The sequence below is a fragment of the Lithobates pipiens genome, unplaced genomic scaffold (assembly GCF_037356315.1).
Source record: "Lithobates pipiens isolate NorthernLeopardFrog02 unplaced genomic scaffold, aLitPip1_a1.2 Scaffold_22, whole genome shotgun sequence".
In the NCBI taxonomy this organism is placed as follows: Eukaryota; Metazoa; Chordata; class Amphibia; order Anura; family Ranidae; genus Lithobates; species Lithobates pipiens.
In genome coordinates this window covers 100,673,668-100,700,179 of record NW_027507784.1, presented here as the reverse complement: position 1 = coordinate 100,700,179, position 26,512 = coordinate 100,673,668, and the positions used below count along the sequence as shown (strand labels likewise).

Genomic DNA, 26,512 nt, shown 5'->3' with positions numbered 1-26,512 from the left:
TACTTTCCATTGATTTCTCATTTTTAGAATGTTGTCATCACAGAAAATACGAAGAGAACCTTCCCTTTCTCTGGTTGGGTATATGGAAAAGCTGTCACCGGGTCTTTCTTCTGTAATCTACAGGTCTTAATGGTCGAATGTTGTATTCCATACCTACTGTAATTTTGTAGCAGTCCAAAAAAAAATAAAAAATTCAAGCTGTGAATGTATAGAATTTTTTCTTCATTTTAACAGACCTTACACTGAATGTGCAAAAGGGGCACATCATTCGGGGGGCCTTTTCTTGGGACTGTGGCCACTTAGCTTTGGTGTTTGTTTTAAATTACCATTTGAATGGTTTGGTGTGATTTCTGTATTAATGATACTATACCTTTAAATATGTAAACTGTGGTATCCAACATGGTCCAAAGGGAATTCCTGGTTTGGGTCTCCCTGGAATCCTGGGGGGGAACGTTTGTGATTCTTCTTAAAGTTTAAGCTGCTCGAGATCTGACAACTGAGCAAACCCTCTTTGACGTTTTTAAGTGTGATAAATTTACCTGTGTAATTTGAGTTGTAAAACCAAAAAAGTGCCGTGGCCATTTCTTGGCAAAATTTTGTGGTTGTATGTCCTTTTATTTGGTTGTATTTTGGGAATGTTTCTGATGGGCGGGTATGGCCTGCAGTCCCATTATCAAGGAACAGAGAGGAGGACAGTATAGCAATGTGTACCACATACCACACAACCAAGTCACCTATCCTGACTGCCCAAATGTGAACTGTGGCAAGCACCGGGATACCAAATCTCATGTATTCCATGTTATCTGGGTGCTTGGCTGGGGGCTTTCCCCACCCACTGCTGTGTATTTGACAGAGTGGCCTGTGGAGTCCTTGACCTGCTTAACCCCCCCCCCCCCCCTCAGCTGGGCTGTGTGTTCCCACCTTTCAACAGCAGCAGGGAGATGATGATGCAGCTGCCATGGACACTGGGATATGTAGTCCTGGAAGAACGCTGCACAGGGGAGGCTAATATCCCTGCAAAAGCAGGAGGGGAGAGCAGATTGTTTTTGAGCTATGGATCTGGGTCTTATGTGTGAGGACCACCTAGAGCACAAAACTGTTGCCATGTTCTGTGTGTAACGCTACCCCCGTAGGAGCCCCTGATTAGAATGGGTCTTGTGTTCTTTGCCTCTGCCTCGTTAAGAACTTCAGTCTCTTTGACAAACTTAGTTGCCTGTACAATGCAGGCAATATCACAGAAAATCACTGAAAGTAATACTTAGTACTTAGTAATAGTATGATATCAAAGAAAACAAGCACTAAATCAGTTAGTAAAGGCAAACTTAAAATATTGTCAACTAATATGGTTAGACAGAAACAAGCATAGAAATGGATTAACAATGGTAATAACACAATTTAGCAGACGGGGTTATTAGTAATAAGGACTGGGCATAAGATGACACTTAGGGGTTGATATATTAAAAACAAATACATGTTGCACTCTGCAAAAGCAGTTGCTCCACAGCTTAGTAAATGAGCAGAAGCTATGCTGACTTCTATCATCCAATCATCTGAAAGCAAAAATGCAGCTTCTTTTATTTTCCTTGCACATGATTGGGTACTCTTTGGCAAGTGAAGCTTTATCTCATTTACTAAGCTCTAGAGCAACTACACTTGCAGAGTGCAACTGCCCTTTGAAAAGTGCACAGTCTATTTGCCTTTAGTAAATCAACCCCTTAGTGTCCAGATCAGAATAAATAGTAACAAGGTGTAGCAGTGAGCAGTAATAAAGCTTGATTTACAGAACACAGGAACCATGCTGCCAAAGTGCATTATTGGTGACAGGTAGGTCTAGACTGACTGCATGTGCACTCTCCATAGAAATGAAAAAAGGGGAGAAGGGAACAAAGGGCACTTGCAGGGTGGTTTTATGCTGTTCCTTTATGCTGTTCTGCTGGCTGTCGTTGGGGTCCTTTAAGAAGCGTTGGTGCACTTTACGACAGTTTTGATAAACCAGCATGCAGCAAAGGTACAGTATATGTGCAGTTTACCTAAAGCGGAGTTTCACCAAAAAAGGGAAATTCTACTTTAAGCCCTCCTTCCCTGCTCCTGTTTTACGAAATGGCATTTTTTGGGGAGGGGGGAGTGAGTACCTGATTTTGACAAAGCAAAGACAATACCAATGAAATTAAAATTTTTCATACATAAGCCCACACAAACACAGTTAAAACACTGATTATTCAGTATAAGCCTGGTTCTTTGTAAACAGCGGGGGTTCAGTAGAGTACAGAGAGGAGATGTTTTTATAGAGAGACTTTTCCACAGAGTACCATTGAGTATAATTACCCTATTATATAGATTACATCCCTTAGTGTTTTTTTTTTTCTTTTACAGATCCAGTAGGTTAAATGGTGCAAGTTTTTCTTAACGACTTTAAGTAATGTGAGAAAAAGTGTGGAGTAAACACTGTGAGGTCCAGCGGTGAGTGGTAGCAACTCTTATAAATAGGGCCCTTAGTGCCTGTTCGCCCCGCCCAGATTGTAAGTAGGCTTATGTCTAATGTAGCCAATTTCATGTACATTCCCCATAAAAGTTACTGTGACCAGATTAAATATTCTTAGCAAGATCTATTATAAAAGATCAGAGAGAAAGAATACATAAATAGGGAAAAGGGAATGGTCAGCACAAAAACTGGAAAAATTGTTAACTAGGGAAAAAAAAAAAAAACAGTCTTGTGAATACATTTTCCTTCAATGTTCCTGAGTAAACCCCTAGACAGAGAAAACACTAGCTAATAGCTCATTCCATGCTGGTCCACTCAAAAAGGGTGTATAGAGAGGTCCAACTCCAAGAAGGAAGCTTCACACTGACCCTTACCGCAAGATATGGACCACTTAATCAAAAGTATTCAAATGCGCTTTATAAAATGCTTTGATTATAATTCCCCATAAATGCGAGATGCTTGAATACTGGAAGCCAGACACAATCCACCTCAGGCAGGAATTCACCACACCAACATATAGGGAATGGGCAAAGAGATACCTCATTGAGCAGTATAACTGACAAAACTCGTTTATTATAATAGAGCCAGAATGCTCATAAACATTGCAGTAAAAATCACGTGTAAAACCTCATTGCTGTAGCTATATTTCTAACCAGTTAGATGCAGACCACCCAGCATGGCAACATCACGTGACCAAACACCTCCCGATGTGTTTCGTCACTCACAGACATCTTCAGGGGCATGGTACTGCAAGTACGGGTTGCTATTTATATACCCAATCAAGGCTGGAAGTAAAATACATTTATTAATGTGCTCCACAACCCACAAGCAAGCTGTGCTTAACCAGAAACAACACAACTGCACCTCAATGGGAGGAAGTGATGCATTAGGTATTTTACTTCCGGCCTTGATTGGGTATATAAACCGTACTTGCGTGGCCAGGCCCCTGATGATGTCTGTGAGTGATGAAATGCGTCGGTAGGAGTTTGGCCACGTGACGTCGCCACGCTGGATGGTCGGCCATGTTACTGGTTGGAAACATTGCTACGGCAATAAGGTTTTACATGCAATTTCTACTGCAATGTTTGAGTATTCTGGTTCTTTTATAATAAAGGAGTTTGGTCAGTTGTACATATACTGCATGCATGGGGAATTAAAGTCAAAGCATTTCATAAAGCGCATTTGAATACATTTGATTAAGTGGTCCATCTCTTGCGGTATGGGTCTTGGTGGCGGACCCCTCTATAGACCCTTTTGTGTGGACCAGAACCAAATGAATTTTTTATTGGAGATGTTTTACTTTTAACTTATCTAGACTATGATCTGGGCATAAGCACTGCATTTGGTGTTATTTTATTGTTTTCCATACCAGGAGGACTGTGTCGGCTGCTTTGCCATACTGTGATTGATATTTTTGGACTGTATCTAGTGCGGTTGATCTGTGGGTTTTTATTAGCTAGTAGCTGTTTAGGCCCAAAGACCCATAAATACCATAAACAATGGGGGCTCTTCAGCAGGCTGGCATTAAAGTGTGTCACGCAATGCTCTATAGAGAGCATCCCCAACTATTTGTGAGGGATACACCAAATAAAGGATCACATCATAACAAGAATAGGCCCTGGTTCCCACCAGTGTGATTTGTCATTCAATTTAGCAGTTTAAAAAAGCATGACAAATTGCACTCCATTGCCAGCAAAGAAACCATTCAAGTCATTCTGACTCAAATTGCAGCAACTTGGAAAAAGGTTCCTGCACCACTTTTTTGCGATTTTATTGTGATTTTAATTGACTTCTGTTAAATTAAAATTTTATTATACAGTTTAAGAAATGTCAGCACTATTTACCTACTGCGTTCTGGGATTGCAGTTTTTTTACCTGGGTTGTCAAGACCATAACCAATGAGCACAGCTCCTTCCCCTTCCTGGCTGCAGCCAGTCAGTGCAACGCTGCTCTCCTGGACAGCCTATATAACTCAGTGCAGCTCTCAGCCTACTGCCCAAGCAATGCTTCTTGTAGTTAAACTGGGCATGGCATTTATTTGTAGTGTGTTTTTCTAGTAACCCTTGCCTTTACCCTTTATATTTCACTTCCATGAACCAACTTTTAACTTTGTATCTTGTTTATTTATGTCTGCTGCCTGCCCTGAAGTTTGGCCTGTTCCTGATTATCTGTGTCTGCTGCCTGTCCTAACCTCTAGTGAATATCCTGGTTTTCAATATCTGCTGCTTGTCCTGACCTCTGGCTAGAATCCTTGTTAACTGTGTCTGCTGCCTGGCCTGACTTCTTGCCAGTGTCCTGGGTATAGACCAGTTTGGTGTGATCCACAGTCCTCCAGTCTTACACCATTTAATGACCTCTTAACCCAAATACCCTGCAGTTCATGGTACCTAGGGTTTGGTGAACCCAGGAGTTGCAACCTGGTGTCCAAACCCTAGTGGGGGAAGCTTTTGAATGCTGTCTAGCCTTAGTCGGCATGGTTTGTGGGATCCAACGTCACCTACTTTTAACTGGGACCATTCTCAAGAACCTTTGCAAGATGAGACACAAATTCCAATGTCCTTGTTTCCAACACATTCCAATGTCCTCGTTTCCAACACATCTCAGTTCCTGTGCTCCATTGTCCTGTAAATCTGTTCTTGGTCTACACTTCTTGGGTACAACTATGCTTGATACCCCAACACAGTGTAATAAAAGGGTCCACGCCAGTGAAGGCGCCACACCCGACAGGGAAATTAGCTGGTACTTACAATCAGGAAAATCAATCAACATCTATGATCGTCTTTTCATGGGCTGTCTGTAGATTTACAGATTGTTGTCAACCTTGACCATTGCTAACAACTGCCTAACTAAAATTCCAATGGGGCTATATGAACTCACAACAGGAAGGGGGACCAGTCCTTCCTTGAATTAATTCAATGTTTTGTGAGTTGCGATTTGCCCTAAATAACACAAAATCAAAACACACAGGCAGTTCAAAATTTTCACACCATATCTGCAAATTACTGCTGGAAATTTGGGATCAACCACATCTAGAAAGTCACCTGTTGGCTGTAAGTGGCAAATGCAAATAACCTCATAAGCAATATTTCATAGTCAAAAAATGTTTTGTTTTTATCCCAAGTTCAACTAAAATCAATGTACATTTCTGTTAAAGTGAAACACAACAAATTATCCTATCAAAAGTAATTTCAGTTTACATTCAGCCAGGCTCTTTGTCCCAGTTGAACAACTTTTAATCACAATTACCCTGGAACTTTCTGATATTTGGGACCGCTGAGCGCTCAGCCCTCTGGCAGGTGAATTGTGCAGCCTGCTGCCAGCGGTATATAATGCCACATGTATTATTATCACAAGGAGGCTATTTTTTTCCATTTGGGGAGATGGGAATGGTTATGTGGGAAAAAAATGAAAAGAAAAAAACCTTATTATAGTAGCTTATGTTTTTCTTCAAAGGTAACCACATCAGTCTCAATGTAGACTCATCAGATTCACAACAGTCCATCTAATGACGAACGCTCAGGTTGGATATCGACCATAAAACATCTTATTTACTTAAATCATTTACCAACATTATGGCACATTTTACAAGTTGGCTGGCCACTTCCTTGGTGTTGATGCCCACCTGCTGGTGTCTGCATCATTGAAGAGATTGCCTGTAACTATCTATCTGGAGGCTGATCACACCTATGCACTGATTACCTATTCTTCATAACACTGTCTGGCTGGGAGAGGAGTGTACGCAGCTCTGTTGCTCGCATTTAAATCCCAGGCTATGCCTGCGGCCCCCTGGCTGTCAGTAGATGAATGTACTTGATCAGTAGTGCAGTCAACCTTTATATTGACGGGGAAAAGAATGAGATAATAGAAATTACAGTTACCTCGGGAACTGGATGAGCTGGGGAAACTGTACCTGGCCAAACTATACTATAAGCAGTGCTTCTTTGTCTCCGCAAAAAGAAACATCTCCTTTGTTGAATGCTCAACTGCCTGTGTAAGAAGATATGATTGATTGGTGCAGAGAAAACTCTTTGACAGCCAGTCACATAACCTGCAAAGAGAGACGTGAAAAGAAAAATATCAGTTAATATATCCTTTCATTTCTCAGACATTGTCAGATTAACTGTTGAATCAGTGTTTGTCTTTAGCCGGATTTTATAAAGAAAAGTGAAAATGTGAACTTTTTAGTTCTTTTGAAACTACATTTGCTATACATACATTAGAAATATAGGAGCAAAAAAGGAACAGTAAATATCCATAAAGTGAAACATGACTTGAGAGCATTATGTAGACTGCCACTGTGGGGCTCCACTGGAAAATGCTAGTTTCCTGGCTGTCTCTGGCTTCAGAATATTCAGAAACACCAATTTGCAATAAGCATGCAGAATGTAGATCAGGAAACTCAGAGTGAATCAGAACTCCTGATCCACAGACTTGGTCTGGGTCAGTGACTAATTATTAATGGTACTAAAGCCTCTGAATCATTAAAGCAACATTTTCATAGGGAAATTCTTCCAGCAATGGCAGCCTCCATGCATCTTCAGTACAGGTTTTCTTTACCTTAGAACCAGTGCCCTTGGAGTGCCACCTTTTAATCTTCTCTGTATCATTCCAATTTTAGTATATGGCCCACCAAAGCAAGGGCACCACTGTTTCATATTACACACACACACACATATAGGTAGCCCATGCACACAGGGAAAAGTGTTAATTTTTGGGAGACTTCTAGCATTTCAGCAATTTAGAAATTTCAAAGTAAACAAAATAGTACTGATGCACCAAACTAGAGACAGGAAAATGAGCAGAAAGTGGAGTTTTTACAGTCAATCAGTTTCACACCTTTTATTCCCTAGAAATTTTAAAGAAGAATTCAAATGACATCTAAGGGCATCAATTCCATATTTGTCCTGGTATAATGAATAATGTCTTATGAATTCTTACACTTCACAAGATCTCATGCATCAGTACTAGTTTTGCCTCTTCAAGTTGCCACCATGGAAAAGTAAAAATTTGCTATTATCCGAAAGGAATGTGTACCTCTTACGTACAATTATTGGATAACTTAAGGAATTGTACTTCCTCCTTGCTGTATTTTCCCAGATACAATGCTCATAAAATTTGGACCAACTGCAGTATCGTTATCTCAGAGCTTCTGGTCTGTACACTATTTTTGAAATGGAATTAGTTGCTGCGGTAGAAGTCTATAGGGCCACCATTGTAGGGACAAATTCGAATAAGACAATAACAAGGACGAGAAGAACACAGCACATGAAAGCACTGAGCTAAATGTACCACTCCACTCTGGTCCTGAGTTTTACATGAACTGTATCTTGGAAAAGGCAGCCCAGATGTATAATTAACACTGTACACTAAACTACCTTTGTCATTTTCAATAAAATGCCTGGAGTTCACATTAAAAATAATAATACATAACAAGAATTGTATTTGTTGTTATGGTCACCACAGGCACAATTGTTTCCACCCGTGTTTATGCACAAACAACATTATTGGCTTTAACGTAGGGCGCTAGATTGGTCAGCGAACACACTGACATCCGAGTGTAAATTAGTTAGCCTACCATTATGTTTTTTTATTTTTGGAGGAAAAAAATAGTATCTTCAGTAAATTGTGTAACCATAGGACACCCATGCAAACAAGGACAGCATACAAACTTCATGCTTGTAATCAGTGGAGGCTTGTGCTCAATTTTCTTGGGGGCAACCTGCGGCCCCGCCAGCCAGCAACCCCCCCAACCAGCCAACTACCCACCCCCCAGCGCTCGCCACTCCCCGCAACGCTTGCCCGTTAGGCACCGCACCAGCCTCACACTTACCCCACCTAGGTTGTGGCTTCTGCCCCTGCATCTCCTCTTGAGTCCCAGCAGTCGCTTCTGCTCCCTGCCAATCAGGACTTGGGACTTGCGGCCGATTGGGTCTTAGTCCTTAGACCCGATTGACCGGGAGGAGAAACAGGAAAAAGGAAGACATCGGTGAATATTCATTCGCCAATGTCACACAACTGGGTGGGCTCTGGGCACAGTGCTTTGCGCCCTGAGCCCATCCTTTCTGAAGCCAATTAGAGCCTCAGGCTCTAATCATGCGTTTCGAAAAGAAAAAAAAACTTTGCAATCAATGAGTCCAGCGCCATGCATGTAGACTATGGGCGGGGCGCATGGATTGGGTGGCGGCGCCTCTGCGTGAGAAGCAGACACTGCTTATAATGCTCCTGGTTTCCTTGTCACACATCTCAACACAGGGAGGTAGCCAGAATTTGAATTGGGCACAATGGACTCATGCCTACAAATGCTAGTATGACTTTGACGGACAGATCCCAGTATTACAGCGCCTCCTGCAACACAGACCTGGACTTGTCTGTCATTTTGTTAGCTGGGTCCCAGTCTCTGTTGCAGGAGAGATGGAAGCTGCCCCAATACAAAGGAAGCTTAAAAGCAACACTGTTTGCAGGCTCTCTTTATAAATATAATATTAATATTATAATTTTTACATTTAGATCAAAGGAGTTTGCCTTGATCTCACATAATCTCAGTTAAAGCAGCCTGGCAAGTGAAAAAAAGTCTAATCTTTTAATAAAAAGATTACCAATCAAACTAGCCTGAATTAACTAAGCATATGCAAGATTAAAAATGTTTTCCAATAAATTCCATTTTATTTTTCAAAAAAATATTTTTGCAAGACAATATTGCCAAAAGAGAATGAAAAACTATGTACAACAGGTAAAATAAGTAGTGAACACATCACCATTTTTCAAGGTAGATATATTTATAAAGGTGCTATTTACATGAAATGTTCACCACATATCGTTAACAACACATGCAATCCATACAAAGAAATCAAAACAAATAAGTTCAGAAATTAAGTTATGTGTAATAAAATGGAATGGCACAAGGAAAAAGTATTGAACACATCAATTAGCCTAGGTTTACACTGGCACGACTTGGCATGCGATTTGACATGTCAAATCAGCGGCTGTTGCCGGCAATGGCACCGTCCAAATTGGTGTGGAGCCAACTTTGTGGTGCTCCACCAATGCCCAAAAGTAGTTCATGTACTACTTTTGGCAACTGCGGGGGGGGGGGGGGATTTATATAGACATCTGTGCATAAAACCCACACAGATGTCTGTCAAATCGCTCCTGTAGTCAGACTGCACTGTTGGGTTGAAATTGTGCGGGTTCGGGGGGGTGTGGCTTGAAGATGGCGGAGTAGGAGACACACGCTCGTACAGGCTCCTGCCCTCCACCAGGTCCCTCAGTAATGCTACGGACACAGCACAGCGCGCCTAGTCCTCCCCACTCTCTCTAAACAAGGCGGTACAGAGAGCGTATGAGGCTACGGACATAGGCTATCGATCCCCCCTCTTCAAACAGCGTGTTCTAGCAAGGGACACAGAGCAAGTATAGCAAGTTACACAAAGCAGGCGCTCACCCGGGGATGAGGAAGAAGGAGAAGGGGGGACAAAAGCCGAAGGAACAGCCGGAGATAGAACGCTTCTTTCCCCATACGAGAGCGGCGGTATCCAGGAAACAATCAGCGGGACCACGTGACTCAATGGGAGGTGGAGACAAGTCGAGAGAGGGTGCTTCGGCGTCCTCCGGAAGAGAAACGAACGAGTTGCAGGAACGAAGAAGATCTACGCCCCAGCTACAGACGGGTAAGACGAAGGGACTACAGAGAGAGGAGGTGAGGGAGGAAAATGAGAGCCCCCAGGAATACCAGGGAGATGCACAGCTACCTATGGGAAATCCAGAACTTAGAGCGCTGTTTCAAGCGCTTCCCACACGTGCAGATATTGAAACAATGGTGTCTAGGTTTGAGGATACACTCAGACGGGAGATGAAGTTGGTTCAAACCGAAGTGCAGCATCTATCAGACAGGCTACTAAGGGAGGAAGATCAGAGGGTATCCCTGGAGAAGCGCGTACACCAGCTGGAGCAGGTACAGACTTTACATGTTCTATGTGTTTCTAATATGCAGTTGCAAATAGAGGAAATGGAAGATCGCAGTCGCCGTCAGAATCTGAGATTCAGGGGGATCCCTGAGACAGTAGGTCGGGACGCACTGCAGCTTACGGTACAAACTATCTGTCAACAATTGCAAGCTCTTGCTCTCCCCCAGGATTGGGAGTTTGAGAGAGTGCACAGAGCCCTAGGACCCCCGTCAACAAATATAAATAGACCGAGAGATGTTATATGCAAGTTCTTGCGTTTCTCCCAGAAAGAGTTAATAAGTCGCAAAGCATGGGAGGCAGGTGATATAGAGCATGATGGAGCAAAGGTGAAAGTATTGCCCGACTTATCTCGGGCTACCCTGCAGCGAAGGGCAATGATGCGCCCACTCTTGGACAGAATTAAACATACAGGAGGGGCATATAAGTGGGGATACCCTATAGCGTTGACTGTAAGAAAAGATGCAATGACTTTTAGTCTGCGACACCCGGCAGAACTCCCGGATCTGTTCTCCTTTTTAGGAACAGAAGCCTTAGAGGTTCCGAACTGGCTCCAATCAATAACAGGACCCCTGAAAAAACAAAGACCTTTCGAAGGGGGGATGGACTTAAACCCCCAGAGAAGAGGAGAAACTAGATAGCAATTTTCAGCGGAACAATTGGGTGGGGGGGGGGGTGGGGGAGAGACTCTGTCTGGGTCCAACTTTTTTGGATTCTTTTTGAAAAATATTTACCCCTGATTGGCACCCCCTCTCTTCTCAGAAGAACGGATTGGAGGTTCCCCTCCCCCTTTTCTCTTTTTTTTTTTTTTTTTTTCTTTTGGGGTTTCCTCGTGTCTCCCCTGTCCCCTGAAGGAAAATTGGTTGAGGGTCCCCTCCTTTTTTTGTCCCCCCCTTTTTTTTTTTTTTTTTTCTCTTCAGAAGGGGAGGGAGGGGGGGGGGTTAGATGTGAATGGGAAGATAGTGGTTGGGAAATTTTCCTTTTTTTTTTGCTGTTGTTTTGTAGTTGCACATTAGGTTTCTCTCTGGTTGGATGGGGTAAAGAAAGGCATAGGTTTTTTTTTTATTTTGATCAATGTCTTTTTTTGGTGTGTAGAGAAGAAAGAGAAGTTTGGCGGAAACACCCAAAGGGGTGCTCTCTGCCTACTCCTCTCTAAAGGAGTTAATAGGAGGGGGGGGGAAATATTCAGTATAAATATATAAAATATAAAATAGAAAATATAATTTCACTTAATTATTTATTTTTTTTTTTTTTTCTCACAGTCTTTCTATGAGAACACACAAGAACACATTTGGGTAGTACTAGGAGTAATGATGGGTAGATTGGCACTAATGAGTAAAGATGATACGCAAATCTGTGAAGCGCTTTGTATTTTTTGATTGAGGGGGGTGTAAAGGTATAAAATTTATAAAGGGGGGTAGGGCAAGGGAAGAGGGGGGGAAGATGAGAAAAAGGGGAAAGGAAATATAATATGGATATGTATGAATTATATAAATATGTATATATGATAATTTGTATAAGGCATGAATGAGGTTAACCCCTTCAGAAAACTCCTCCATTAAATTCCAACCTATCGCAGAAGGATCTAAAAACTCCCTTTTTTCTTCTTTTTTTTTTTTTTTTTTTTTTTTCCTTTTCTCTCTCTCTTTTCTTCTCTTTTTTTTGGTGCTCCCAGGGGCTTGGGTATTTAGTTCTTATACTGTTGGTTATATTGTCTATGAGAAAAGAAAAATGAAACACAAGAAAAGATAAGGTAACAACACAAATAGGACAGGAGGAAGGGGGAAGGGTAAGAAAGTAGGGGTAAGGGGGGGAGGGGTAGGGGAAAGGGGGGAAGAAAGGGAAAGAAAAAAATAGGGTAAAGAGAAAGGGGAAATAATTTGGGCACCTATTAAAGTGGGAGGATAGTGGTGTGTAAGAGAAATAGTGGGAGGAGGGGTAAAGAGGAGGGGGGGAGTAGTAAAGTAGAAGATAGCGAGGGTGGGAGGAGGTACGGGGTAAAGGCACTTTAATTCACACTGTCACTGTGAGGGTGAAGTGGGTAGGTTAGGTAGGGGGGGTAGGTATATAGGATGGGGAAGACCCTGTGGAGTAACTAAATAGAAGGAATAGGAGTTAGAGGTAATAAGAGGAGTGAAGTTAATGAAAGAGAAGTAGTAAGAAAGAAGTAAAACTATAGGGGGAAAGAGAAGGGGAAGGGAGGGGGGGAGGGAGAGGGAAGGGGAAGGGGAAGGGAGAGGGAAGAGAAGGGAAGGTCGGAGGGGAGGTTTGGGGGGGGGGGGAGGGGAGGGGCGGTGGAGAGAGAGGAAAGGGAGGTCAGGAAACGAGAAGAGGGAAGGGGAAAGATGGGAAGAGGAGGAGGGGAAGAAGAGAAGAGGAGGGAAAGAGAGAGAAAAAGGGGAAAGGGACTAGAGGAATAGAAGAGAGAGGAGGAGGAAGGATGGGGATGAGAGAATAGGGGACTACGATAGTAAAGGACGGGAATGCCTCCTAATATGGAAATAAAAAGTGCTGTGTAGCTGAAGAAAGTTAAGGGGTTGAGAAAGAGGGGGACGGGAGGGAGGGTATAGGAGCAGAGCACTCTGGCCGATTCAAGTCAACCCCCCAAATAGGTCTGCACCCACGCGAACCGTATAATTGGAGGTTCAGAACGGAGGTGCCTCCCCTAGGGGTTGATAGGAAAGGAGGGGGGTTAGATTCAGATTAGAAAAGATCGGGTTTTTTTTTTTTTTTTTTTGCCCACTACTGCCTTCTTATATCCTTTTGAAAGATGGAGGAGATAAGGGTAACTTCCATAAATGCAAAAGGATTAAATGTACCGGAGAAACGAAAGATACTCCTTAATGAACTAAAACGATCCAATACGGACGTGGCGTTCATACAAGAAACACACTTCAAAAGGAGTGACCTTCCGTATCTCCAGAATAGATTTTTCCCATGTGTATACCATGTACATAATCAAGTATCGAAGTCGAAGGGAGTGTCCATCTTAATTTCGAACCGAATACCCTGGGCTCTCCTGGATATGCGGAAAGATGTAGATGGACGCTTCCTTTTTATAAAGGGACAAATAGGGGGGGTAAAAGTAACGTTAGCTACTATTTATGCGCCAAATGTACATCAGGATAATTTTATAAATAAAACTCTGACAAAATTAATGGAATTTGCAGAAGGAAAAGTGATCTTAGGTGGAGATTTGAATATACCATTAAACCCTAGGGAAGACACATCAACGGGAGTCTCATCAGTTCCTAAGGGGGTCAGGGGGAAGATAATGCGGAAGTTGCAAGAGATGCATCTTGTGGATGTATGGAGGCTGCTACACGAAGGAGAGAGAGATTATACATTTTTTTCAAATCCACATCAACTCTACTCCCGCATCGATCTCTTTCTGATACCCCATTATTTACTGCCAGCAGTACAGAAAGTAGAGATAGGAAATATAACGTGGTCAGATCACGCACCAGTGACACTACAGATATCCATGTCATGCCCGGCCCTATCCAAGGGGCGCCAATGGCGGCTAAACGAAAGTCTGTTGCAGATTCCCGAAATACGGGAAGATGTAGGGAAAGAAATGGAAATGTACTTCCAGATAAATGACGCCCAGGGGAGTGATCCGGGCATGATATGGGAGGCACATAAGGCGGTAATGAGAGGAGTGCTGATTAAACATGGCTCTCGATTAAAGAAAATAAGAGAAGAACAGATGGTAAAATTAGCAGATGAAATTCAGAAGTTGGAGACTCTCCACAAGAATATACAAATTACATCTATAGGAAATGAGTTGGCACATCTGAGGAGACAGTTGACCGATCTCCTCCGATGTAAAGCGAAGGCGGCAATACAGTTTGGTAGGAAAATTACGTATGAACTAGGGGATAAGTGCAGCAAAGCATTAGCAGGGAAACTTAAAGAAAAGGGGAAGATGGTTTATGTCCCTCATATTAAAGGGGAAAATGGACGTCTGATCTCCCGACCCAGTGAGATAGCTGAAAGATTTGGAGAATACTACTCTGGGCTATACAATTTATCACTACCCCGAGTACCCCAGGCTAAAATGGAGGAGTATCTATCAGCAGCAGGCCTATGTAGGCTCTCTTCCATGGAACGTAGTAGACTGGAAGCCCCTATAACGACAGAGGAGTTAAATGCAGTAATGAAAACAGTTAAACAAGGGAAAGCACCGGGGCCCGATGGATTTTCAATCCAGTACTACAAGAGTTTCCTCCCAATCTTAGGTTCGCATATGCTAAAGGCCTTTAATGCAATTGGCCAAGCTGCGGCCCTCCCACAGGATGCACTTAGAGCACATATCTCGGTAATCCCAAAGGAAGGGAAGGACCCTGCGGACTGTGGGAGCTACCGACCTATCTCATTGTTAAACTGTGATCTGAAGCTTTTCACCAAACTGTTGTCTTCTCGCCTCCAACCATTATTAAATCAACTGGTACATCGAGACCAAGTAGGGTTTATCCCTACTAGGGAGGCGAGAGACAACACTGTTAAGGTACTCAACCTGGTCCACTATGCCAATCAAACTAGAACGCCCTCTATTTTTTTAAGTACAGACGCTGAAAAAGCATTTGATAGGGTGAACTGGAGGTTTATGTTCGAAGTATTGAGGCATATGGGACTAGGTGAGCATATGATAAGGTGGATATCTGGAATATACTCCTCTCCGCAGGCCGTGGTTAAAGTCAATGGGGTACTCTCAGAACCGATTAAAATCTCAAATGGGACACGGCAGGGGTGCCCACTTTCCCCTATGCTGTTCGCTCTCTCGATAGAACCGTTATTGAATAAAATTAGGCTAAACGCAGATATTAAAGGTCTACAAGTTGGAGATAGGAGCTATAAAATCTCTGCTTATGCAGATGATCTGCTGTTCTCTCTGGTTAGTCCACATATCTCACTGCCAAATTTAATGAAGGAAATAGATGAGTATGGTGCATTGGCAAATTTTAAAATCAATTATTCAAAGTCAGAGGCAATGGGGGTAGCCCTCCCCTGGGAAAAACAACAAATGTTACAACCCAACTTTAAATTTAAATGGGTAGGGACAGCCCTGAAATACCTGGGCACACAGATCCCAGTAAAAATAGAAGAGACATTTAAGTTGAATTTCCCCCCGCTTCTTAAGGCAGTTAAAATATTGTTAGAGAAATGGCAACAGGGACGTCATTCATGGTTTGGCCGCTGCAACTCTATTAAAATGAGTATTCTGCCAAAATTTTTATATCTACTACAGGCCCTACCAATAGAAATCCCATCTGCTTTTTTTCGTGAAATAGACACAGTGTTTACGAAATTTATTTGGGCAGGTAAACGACCGAGGATCAGTAGAAGCCGGATGACTATGCTAAAAAGAGATGGAGGCTTAGCAGTACCAGATTTACTTAAATACTATAAGGCAGTGCATATTGGGAGGATTATCGACTGGTGCCGACATACAGAATTTAAGATTTGGATAGAACTAGAACAAGAAATGTGTATAGTACCTCTCCGAAGAGCGATTTGGTGCTATACAAATCTACCAGATTCTATGAAAAAGCATCCGCTTATAGGCCCAACATTACAAATAGGATTTAGAATTAGTCAGAACCCTAAATTCTCGTCAGCGCATTCCCCATTAGTTCCGGTGCTAGGTAACCCCAGTTTTAAACCAGGAATGGAGAGGAGAGACTTTAAGAACCTGCGGGAAAAGGGGTATATGCAGGTATCACATTTTCTACAATCTAATGCCTGGCCAACAGTGACTACTTTGACTCAACAAGGGGGCCAATTTGAAGTGAAGGTGTGGCAGGCAATGCAGCTCCGGCACTTTTTTGAGTCATTAGGTCCAGCAATAAACTATAAACAAGATCTAACTAGATTTGAAATTTACTGTGAAGAGAAGGAACCGCTGTCTCGAACGATATCAAAGATATATACATTGCTTATAGCCCCCCCAGATAATTATGAGATGCCATGCTTTGTAAAGTGGGAAAGGGACTTGGATAGGACATTCTCATTAGATCAACGTCAGAGGATGATATACCTCTCGTTAAACACATCAATCTGTACTGGAATTCAGGAATTGAATTACAAACTGTTGACGAGGTGGTATTATACCCCATCGAAGCTCCAGAGGTTTTCCCCTGGAGCATCAGATCAATGTTGGAGGTGCAACGGGGGACGGGGGACTTTACTACATATTTTCTGGACATGTCCCAGGATCAAACAGTTTTGGAAAGACGTGCAAAAAATTATGCAAAAATTTACAGAATATCCAATAACGGAGGACCCGGCTTTTTTCTTGTTGCACCTCTCACATATCCCAATAAGAAAATATAAGGGCTCGGTATTGTGTCACATGGTTAATGAGGCTAAGGGTTGCATTGCTCGTTCCTGGAAAGACTCTAAACCACCAACAATAACAATGTGGTTAAATAAAGTGAGGAAGGTGGGGGCTGTGGAAGATTTAATATACTCGGCCCAAGACAGAAGCGAGCAATATGCCAGGATATGGGCGGGATGGAAGGTTTTCCTCTCTTCAGAAGAGGGAAAGAAACTGCTGGGGAATAGGGAAAGATAAGGAGATCACCATGTAGTGGGAATAAGTAAATCATATGGGCTGGAAGCAGAAGGGGTGTTCTTTTTTTTTTTTTTTTTTTTTTCCGGAGGGTGGGAGGGAAGGGGGGGAAGAAAAAAAAAACTAAAATAAAAGGAGGGAAAGTGGAATACATAAAAACAGTAGAGATAAATAAGAAATGGGCTCTCAGTTATGTAAACCAGGGAAATTGTATTTTTGGTAGAGATTAAAAGGGACTGAGCACCGACGAATGTTTGTATGTATTTATGAAAATGTATGTAACTGGACTATGTAACCTCCTTGAAGTTTAAATAAAGAATATTTAAAAAAAAGAAATTGTGCGGGTTCAGCTGAACTCGCACGATTTCTAACCCGCAGCAATGTGAACCTAGGCAAAGGGGCGGTGCAAAAAGGCATGGAAAACTAAGACACCAGCTGAAATCTATTAGTAATTAGAAGGAAATCCTGCCCCTTGTCAGTGCAAATTAACAGTCTCAACTGATGGCAAAACATACTGATGGCATTAACTTTTGAATGCTCCAGTGAGCACTGTTAGGGCTATAATCTGGAAGCAGAAAGAACATCATTTCATCATAAATGGGCCACGACCAGGTGCTCATTGGAAGACAGAGAAGTAAAAATAATTATTAGAAAAGTTGTTAAAGAGCCAAGGGCCACTTGTGGAGAGCTTCAGAAAGACCTCAAATTAGCAGGTACAATTGTTTCAAAGAAAATAATAAGTAATTTAAATGTTGTGCAGCAAACTTTAAACAAGCTTCAACATGTGGACAAGTCTGTGAAATACTGGGAGAATATAGTCTGGTCAGATGAGACCAAAATGTAACTCTTTGGATGCCATAATACACACCATTAGACTTATCCACAACGGAAAATTTTGTTTTGTTTTCATTCGTAAAATACATTTAGTTCTGTTATGTTCATTATGATATGTTAATTCGTTTTCGGTTAATTCGTTATTTTCTGTTGAGTATTGATATTCGTTATAATGAATTGATTTGTTTTGAGATAATTCGATATGTATGTATGTATGTATGTATGTATGTATGTATATATATATATATATATATATATATATATATATATATATATATATATATATATATATATATATTTATTAACACACACAATGATAATATCTCTTCTCCTATGCTTAAATACAACACCCTTCTCGCTCAGTTCTCAGGAATGTACTTTGCCAGTAATCAACCTCCAGCACAAAATGAATCAGAGGATTGGACTGTAATATTTGACCTTTTGTTTCATTAGACCTTTAACAAAATTAACGAATCCCATCAAATTCCTTCGTTATTTTTAATATAATTTCTTTTGTATCCGATTAATTACAAAATGTATTGCACATGTCTAAACACCATGTTTGGAGGTCAAATGGCACTGCACATCACCGCTGTATGTATTACTTAGTTATCATTATTTACTCATTGTATGTCAATCATTGGTAGCTTAGTCTTATTACTCGGAATGATACGGATGCTTGTAATCTGACATTGTGAAGATCCCCACAAACTTACTTCCTGGAATTTTGTGATAGGTCCTGTGGATAGGCACTGCTATGTCACATGTTTCATAGAACCTGCCTTCAGAACTACAGAAGTGCTGAGAGGAAGAGTTTCAGAGGACGGAGTCCTTAAGAATTGAAAGCAAACATCAGAGAAGTTGAAAAGTTGCAGGGAATCCGGGAAGTTGTGGAAGGAGATGGCAGCAGACTGGCAGAGTAAGCTTATATTGGATTGTCAAATATAACTATAATTTGTATTGTTATTACAACACTGATGTTATAAAATGAAAGAGTATTTCCCTTAAAGTGGAAGTAAAGGCAAAACCTAACTAACTCTAAACCTACTTCCGTTGTCGGATGGCTCTTCTACACACAAGCCGGATTGAGCTCAGCCTGGGACTGGACAGGAGTGGCCGCAGAATAGGTAAGTATAGGGATCTTTTCTTCACAGGGTTAGCTAGATTAGGCTTAGAATATGGATGGGAGTAGGTTTACAGCTAATTAGGTTTTGCCTTTACTTCCACTTTAAGTAATGAAAAAGTTATTGTTGAATCAATAGGTTTACAGCTAAATGTTCAGTTACGGCAGCTGATGTGATCAAATCAAATCCACCCACTGCTCCAGCCCGCAGTACCTTCCGGACCATAGTTACATTCACATGGATTATTTTGTTTCCTGGTAGTTTAGGAATAAAAATTGTTTCATGTAGAAAACCAGAGGAGTGGTTTGGGCATGGTGTATGTATGGATGATGTTTAAAAGACCTGATTTTCTGTGATTATAGGCTCTGTCCTCAAATCAGGCCCCTGGCCACTATATCTCACAAGCTGATTGCATTAGATCACTAGTTTTATAATCAGTTTACTTTTTTGTTTTAACCTTTAGATATTATAATCATACAACAATCACTTTGATGAGGAGGACCATAGCAATGCTATATGTGATTGTCCTGCATACATACATCATAAAAAGTGGCAATCAGATACAGTTTATTTTTCATGGATATTAGTAAACTGATTAGTTGTAATGGGCTACTGCACTTCGCATATCATCACAATTCTTTATACTGCATAACAGATAATGTCTAATTCTGAAATCTATGATCAATTATTAATTTGGAAATTGCAAATATTTAATTAAAGAACAATAATTTGAAAAACAAAAGAAGAGTTTGAATTGGATGCAATCAAATGGATTACAGACAGGACAGATTTTCTTTTCCTGATAGAAACAGTTAGTTGATTGAACTGGCAATTTTGTGTTTTTTTGAGAGCCAAGATTCCTTCATCAAAACAATTGTTTTATGAACATTGATACATGTATGGCCCACAAAACAATAGAGTAAAACCTGCTGTCAATGTTATCAATATAAAAGAGATTTAAAGCGTTTGTTAACTCAAAAAAGAAATAAAAAACAGATCCTGTTCCCTTAAAGCACGTTATACAGCACAGTGATTGTGCTGTGTAATTTGGTCCCTTGTAACACCTAAAAAATCTGGCTTATCCTGCCTGGCTATACCCTCCCCTCTGTAAACTGACCACAGTGTATCATGGCTGCCGAGCCCTGACACCGTGGTCAGATTTTGTGCCTCTGTCATCTGCAGCACTCCTGTGTCTGTGTCTTCTCTTCCATCCTTTCACCCCTCCCCTCCCTGTCTGCTCGTGCCAGCGCCTGCCCTCTCCGCTCCTGTGGCTTTTATATTTAATATTAAAAGCTCCCATCCCCTCTGTATTATAACAATAAGTTCCCCTGTGTTTGTGTTATATAATAAATATGCTTATCTGTACCGATAACACAGCAGTTCCCTGCGATCTTGTGACTCCCAGGCTCTCTCTCACCTCCCCAGCTGACGTCAGTGGCAGTGCTCAGGCCCTGCCAACTGGAACGGACAAGAGAGGAGAGATACAGATAAGCATATTTATAATATAACAGAGGCACAGGGGATGGGAGCTTTTTATAGAAGTGGCTTAACAACCACTTTAAAGGAGAAGTTCATCTTTTGAAGAAAAAAAAGTGCACATTTTGTTTTGCAGGTAAACAAGTATGTATTTATTTGTTTCCTATGGAGCCTTTAGAGCACTGCACCCATGATAATCAGATTTGTATGAAATGTCTGGCTCCTTCAGACTCTCAGGATATCTGTCTGCCCGTACCTCCAATACAGGCAGGCAGTTACCTGACAGCAGGAAGATCAATGAACTAAGAAGAGACTCACCTTCACCCTTGCAGTTTATTAAAGTGGTTGTAAACCCTTACAAACCACTTTTACCTACAGGTAAGCCTAGATTAAGGCTTACTTGTAGGCCCAAGAAATATCTCCTAAACCTATACGGTTTAGGAGATATTTACAAAAAGACAGCCACCTCTGTCTACGGTGCATGCGCCATAGATAGCGGTGCACAGGCGCACTGGGCAGGCCGCAGCGATATACCGCAACTGACGGCTCCCGTGAGCATTCGCGGGAGTGACGTCAGCGCTGCTCTGGCGAATCACAGCACCGGAGCAGCGAGACCCGGAAGTCACTCCATGGCAGCGGGAGACATGAATACGGAGGACCGCTTCGAGGGCTTCGTTCTCAGGCAAGTTATTCATAATGAGCTAGTATGCTATGCATACTAGCTCATTATGCCTTTGCCTTGCAGGTTGCTTTTTTTTTTTTCAGATGGGTTTAGAACCACTTTAAGAGCAATGGCTGATAGTACTTGTAGTCTAGTCATTCACAGGAAACTCTAAATGAAGGACCAAGCTGTTTTTAAATTGTGACAGCAGTTGCGGAGAGAAGATCTCCTGCCCACTGTCACAGTGAGGGGGGGTGAGAAGATGCAGATGCTGGAAAGTGTTACATGTTCCACCCTAAAAATTTGTGGAATATGTAATACAGTTACGTCCATATACTGTATATTTGGACACATGCAGAGTTTTCATACTTTTGGCTCTGTATGCCACCAGATTAAATTTGAAATGGAACAATCCAAATGAATTTACCATAGAGAAGATTCTGAGATCATCCACCACTGTTGTCTTCCATGGAAGGCCAGGCCTTTTTATGTTCCTCAGCTTATTTGTGCTTTCTTCTTTCCTCAGAATGTACCAAACTATTGACTTGGCCACTCCTAATATTGCTACTATCTCTCAGATTGGTTTCTTTTTTTTATTATTATTTTTGAACCCTTACAATGGCCTGTTTCACTTGCATGGACATCTCTTTTGAACGCAAGATGTAGGTTCACAGCAATAGATTCCAAGTACAAATACCAGACTTAAGCCTCGTACACACGGTTCGATTGTTGTATGACCGAGCGTCTGATTTTTGTCAAAAGCCTGTGTGCAGGATTTTGTCTAGCATGTCAATTATGCGTAAATTTTCGTTCGACAAACGTAAACGTAGTGACGTACTATGAGAGTATAAAGAGGAAGTTAATTTCTCAAGCAACACCCTTTGGGTCCCTTCTGCTAATTTCATGTTGGTGAGCGATGATTCACACTTTTTTGTTATTTTTATTTTGATGGCAGAGAGCATCTCTAATTTAATTTCTGTTGTTTTTTTTCTGAATAATATAAAAATAGTGTAGAATAATACTTTGCTATGTGTTTTCTTCAAATGACAGTTTGAGAGTAGGCAGTTACATTAAAAATAATACAATTGAAAATGAACAAGGGACACCAACATAGTTGTATCTTTGATCTTTAAAAGTCAGGGATAATGGTGTTATGGTAACGTCCTAAAAAAAAAAAAAAATCAAACAACAACCATAATATTAATTATTTATATCACTACAAAACAAATGCCTTTTAAAATATGTTTGGCATAACCACATCAGTATCACTAGCAAAGAAGCTCCATTATTATCCCAATAAAGAAGATGAGACTGTGTGCTGCATTTCGACATTTCATCAACAGCACGTCACGAATGTTAATTATAGATTACGAACAGTAGTTTACAAGGCCGAACTCTTCCCAGTCGTTCCTTGATTCCGATCATGCGCGTTTGTTCTTTCGACTTTTGTGTGACGATTTCTGTACTGACCATCCCAAAATCAGATGTTGAGTTCACATCCCACCAAAATTTTATAGCCTGCACATCCAGGTTTAGTCTGCCGAAAAAAGTAAAATTGGCTGTCGAAAGAACCGTACCAACAATCCAAAAAAATCCACTTTCCAAAGCTCGTCTTACAAATTTTCCCATCTGATTTTCGTACCGTGTGTACGGGCCTTTGGGATCAACTCCAGAAATTTTAACTGCCTAATTGAAGAATAAATAACAAAGGAGTAGCTCACACCTGGCCATGAAACAGCTTTTGATTCAATTGTCCAATTACTTTTGGCCCCTTGAAAAAGGGGGATGGCTATTCTGAAGAGTTACAATTCCTTTCTCCGATTTGGATGTACATAACCTAAAATTAAACCTGAAAGTGTGCACTTTCATCCCATATCAATTATATAACCATAGCTTCAATATGCTTAAATACCTGAAAAAAACAAAAATTGTGCCTGTGTTCAAATATATATGGACCTAACTGTATGTTCCAAAGGTGAACTTATCCTTTAAAGGCCAATAATGTTTCCTAGTAAAAATGGTAATCTTACCAGTGGGTGTTTCATAGTCCATACCGTAGCCAATGGGTTTCCTGAATTAATGAAACCCATGATAAAAATAATAATACAGAGCTTGACATATATCTGGAAAAGATAGCTGTCTGGCAGTCATGCTTGCCTTCCAAACAAACCAAACAACAGTGTTGTAAGGCACTAGACTGACTCCACCTTGATGAAAAGTCCACAGCCATGAATGATCCAGATATCAACAGTCATATAGAAGGGCTGTCTCAGATTGACCACTGGGATAGTGGCGAGAAACACATGAGAACAGAACACTGACAAGGCACTCGTGAAATGACATGAGTGCGTCATATATGCACAATAGGATAAGACCTCAAAGTACTGACTAGCAGCGATAGCAAAAGCTCAGAAACAGAGGACAGTGTATCCACTGAAACGGTCTGGGTTTATTCCATACACGGGTAAAAACAAATGAGATGAATGGTGGTTACCAGTTGATGACCAACCCCATATCACAACTATGCAGGATTTGCTCAGAAGTCAGGTTACCAATGAGGACCGTGGGATCTATGTTGAAACATTCTCGCTGGTTGCAGCAAAAAAGCAGGTGGATCCACGTCACTGAAAGTACCTAGAACCAGAAAGTCTGTGATGGTGGACGCTCAGACTGGAACACACCAGAGAATCATGCCAGTTGCCAGGATAACATGTTTCGGGGTACGCCCCTTTGTCAAATCCTGACAGGCAACCAGCAAACCAATGTTTATATCTGTGTACCAACACCCATCAATTAACGGTTAACCCAGCATATCCCTCAGCCCAAGGATGGGCTGGTCAACTACTGATGAGGAATGCAGCATTAACATTTAATGGACCTTTATAAAATATATAGATTAAAATTGGCATTAAAAAATTAAAAACGCTCGCTGTCTCGTGGCTGCACTCTAATGTACATGTAAATGATTTATATACCGCATAACATACTAATATTGTATGAATATAAAAACATGATAGAAAAAGAGGGGAAATAAATAAAATAACTGAAGAAATAGAGGGTTAACAATAGGCACACTATTTAAATATACTGTATCGCAGACCAGTATGGTCTATAACAAGATCAACATAGTTAGCCACTAAATTTAATTTTGAATCTCTGGGTCCACATTGAGACCATTGGAAGTATCTAATTTGTGGATCCAACAGGTCTCAGGTTTGCACAATAGTGCACACTTTGCCTTCCAGCCTGTGAGTAACTGACCCACAAGTATGCAGCAAGTTAAGTCACACTCTTTATCTGCATACTTTTTCTTGAGTCACTGGCTCAAAGAACAGAAGCACCAAAATCATGATTTCAGCCATGCAACTATTATTTTCAGAAGCTTAGCAATGTTCGTTTAGATGTATAGTACCTCCTATTTGCCAGTCAGGCAGCATGAATCTGCTTCTCAATTTTATAGGACTGTCCACATTACAAAAAATTGCCTGTGTAAAAAAACATACTTTTAACATATCAGAAACAGCGAACTATATGAAATATATATTTACATGTAAACCTTAAAAAAAAAAAAAAGGGGGGGCTTCAATTGTGCTGAGGTGATACCATTAAATTTGTCCCTTGGCAATTTCAATCTAAGCTTGCAGTACTTAACATAAAAAAGTCATGCAGATAAACATTATAGCAGGTAGCATTATGGTAATCTTTTTATAAGACTGAAGTGTTCTTGAAAAATCTTGCAGTGCATTATGCAGGCGCACACACAGTTCACTCATGAAGCAAAGAAAGTCTAGAATGTATTTTTTATCTGCACAAATGTGTTTCTTAGGGGTCAAAATACTGTATATGTTATATATGTGTGTGTGTGTGTGTGTGTGTGTGTGTGTGTGTGTGTGTGTGTGTGTGTGTGTGTGTGTGTGTCTGTGTGTGTGTGTGTGTGTGTGTGTGTGTGTGTTTTGGCAGTGTCAATCCTGCACATTAAAACAAGGTTGGTATAACATTTCCCATTGATAGGACTTTTGTACACAGTTTAATTCAAAGACTTATCATAAAGATGATCTGCCATTGTGGAGGTGCACAACATAACCCCCTAATTTCAAAAAATCTACATAAAACAAATTTACATTCAATGTCATCTCCATGAGGTGACATGGTGTCTCATAAGTTTGGATCCCAAGTCGGATGACATGTGAAATTCAATGTTTCTCTATGAGAGCTGTCTTAACTGACACTGCACAAGTCTATTTGACTTTAGAAAAGGTTCCTACACTACTTTAGTCCGACTTTGATATGAATTCAATGCTACAGAGTGTAAAAAGTCACAAAGTAGTATTCCAAAGTTGCACTTAAAGTCACACAACTTTGCAAAGCTGTTGCAGTTTGCAAAGTTTTTAGTTTCTTTATGTCGACTGAGTATGTCTGAACCAGAAAAAAGCAAGCTTCCATAATGTGATGGAACCTATGTTTGTAGGACTCTATACAAGTATTGTCAGTCAGGATGATGTAATGAAGGTGGTAGGCACAGACTCAAAAATTTCTAGGGTCAGGTATTGGACTTCATATTAGCTACCCTCTCTCATCACAAAGAAACCCCAGTGAAAACCTGATCAGCTAATTGAACCCTCAGTGAAAACCTGATCAGCTACTGGAACTCCCGTGAAAACCTGATCAGCTACTGGAACTCCCGTGAAAACCTGATCAGCTACTGGAACTCCCGTGAAAACCTGATCAGCTACTGGAACTCCCGTGAAAACCTGATCAGCTACTGGAACTCCCGTGAAAACCTGATCAGCTACTGGAACTTCCGTGAAAACCTGATCAGCTACTGGAACTCCCGTGAAAACCTGATCAGCTACTGGAACTCCCGTGAAAACCTGATCAGCTACTGGAGCCCCAGTGAAAACCCAAGCAGCTGCTGGAATGCCAGTGGAAATCAGATAAGCTACTAGAACCCCAGTGCAAACCTGATCAACTGGAACACCAGTGAAAATCTGATCAGCTACTGAAACCCCAGTGAAAATAAGATCAGCTGCTGGAACCCCAATGAAAACAAGATCAGCTACTGGAACCCCTATGAAAACAAGACCAGTTACTAGAACCCCAGTGAAACCTGAGCCATGCATTGCTTGGTTCTTAAGTACAATTGGATGGAGAGGTGGTAGGTGAGGGAATGCAAAAAAAAATTACTTCCAAGAAGAAAATGAGGGACGCAGGTGATTTTGTCAATTTAAAAAGTAGTTGTAAAAGTTTTTTTTTTCCAAAATTATAAACATGTTATATTTACCTGCTCTATTCCTTGGTATTGCACAGAGTAGCTCCAAACCCCCTCTTCTGGGGTCCCCTACCAGCGCTATCTGCTCCTCCTCTTCTCTAAGTGCCTCCAAAAGCAAGCCGCTTGCTATA

The 26,512-nt window shown here is 41.1% G+C and overlaps 1 protein-coding gene across 2 annotated transcripts in view; it reads right to left on the bottom strand.

Annotated features, from left to right (window-relative positions):
* The window catches only part of METAP1D (methionyl aminopeptidase type 1D, mitochondrial), a 333,044-nt gene that overhangs the window by 166,420 nt on the left and 140,112 nt on the right, over positions 1-26,512 (bottom strand). For both annotated transcript variants that reach the window (XM_077448002.1, XM_077448003.1), the window contains exon 2: positions 6,361-6,530. In XM_077448002.1, coding sequence (XP_077304128.1) covers positions 6,361-6,530 — 170 coding nt within the window. The remainder of the gene's footprint in view (positions 1-6,360; positions 6,531-26,512) is intronic.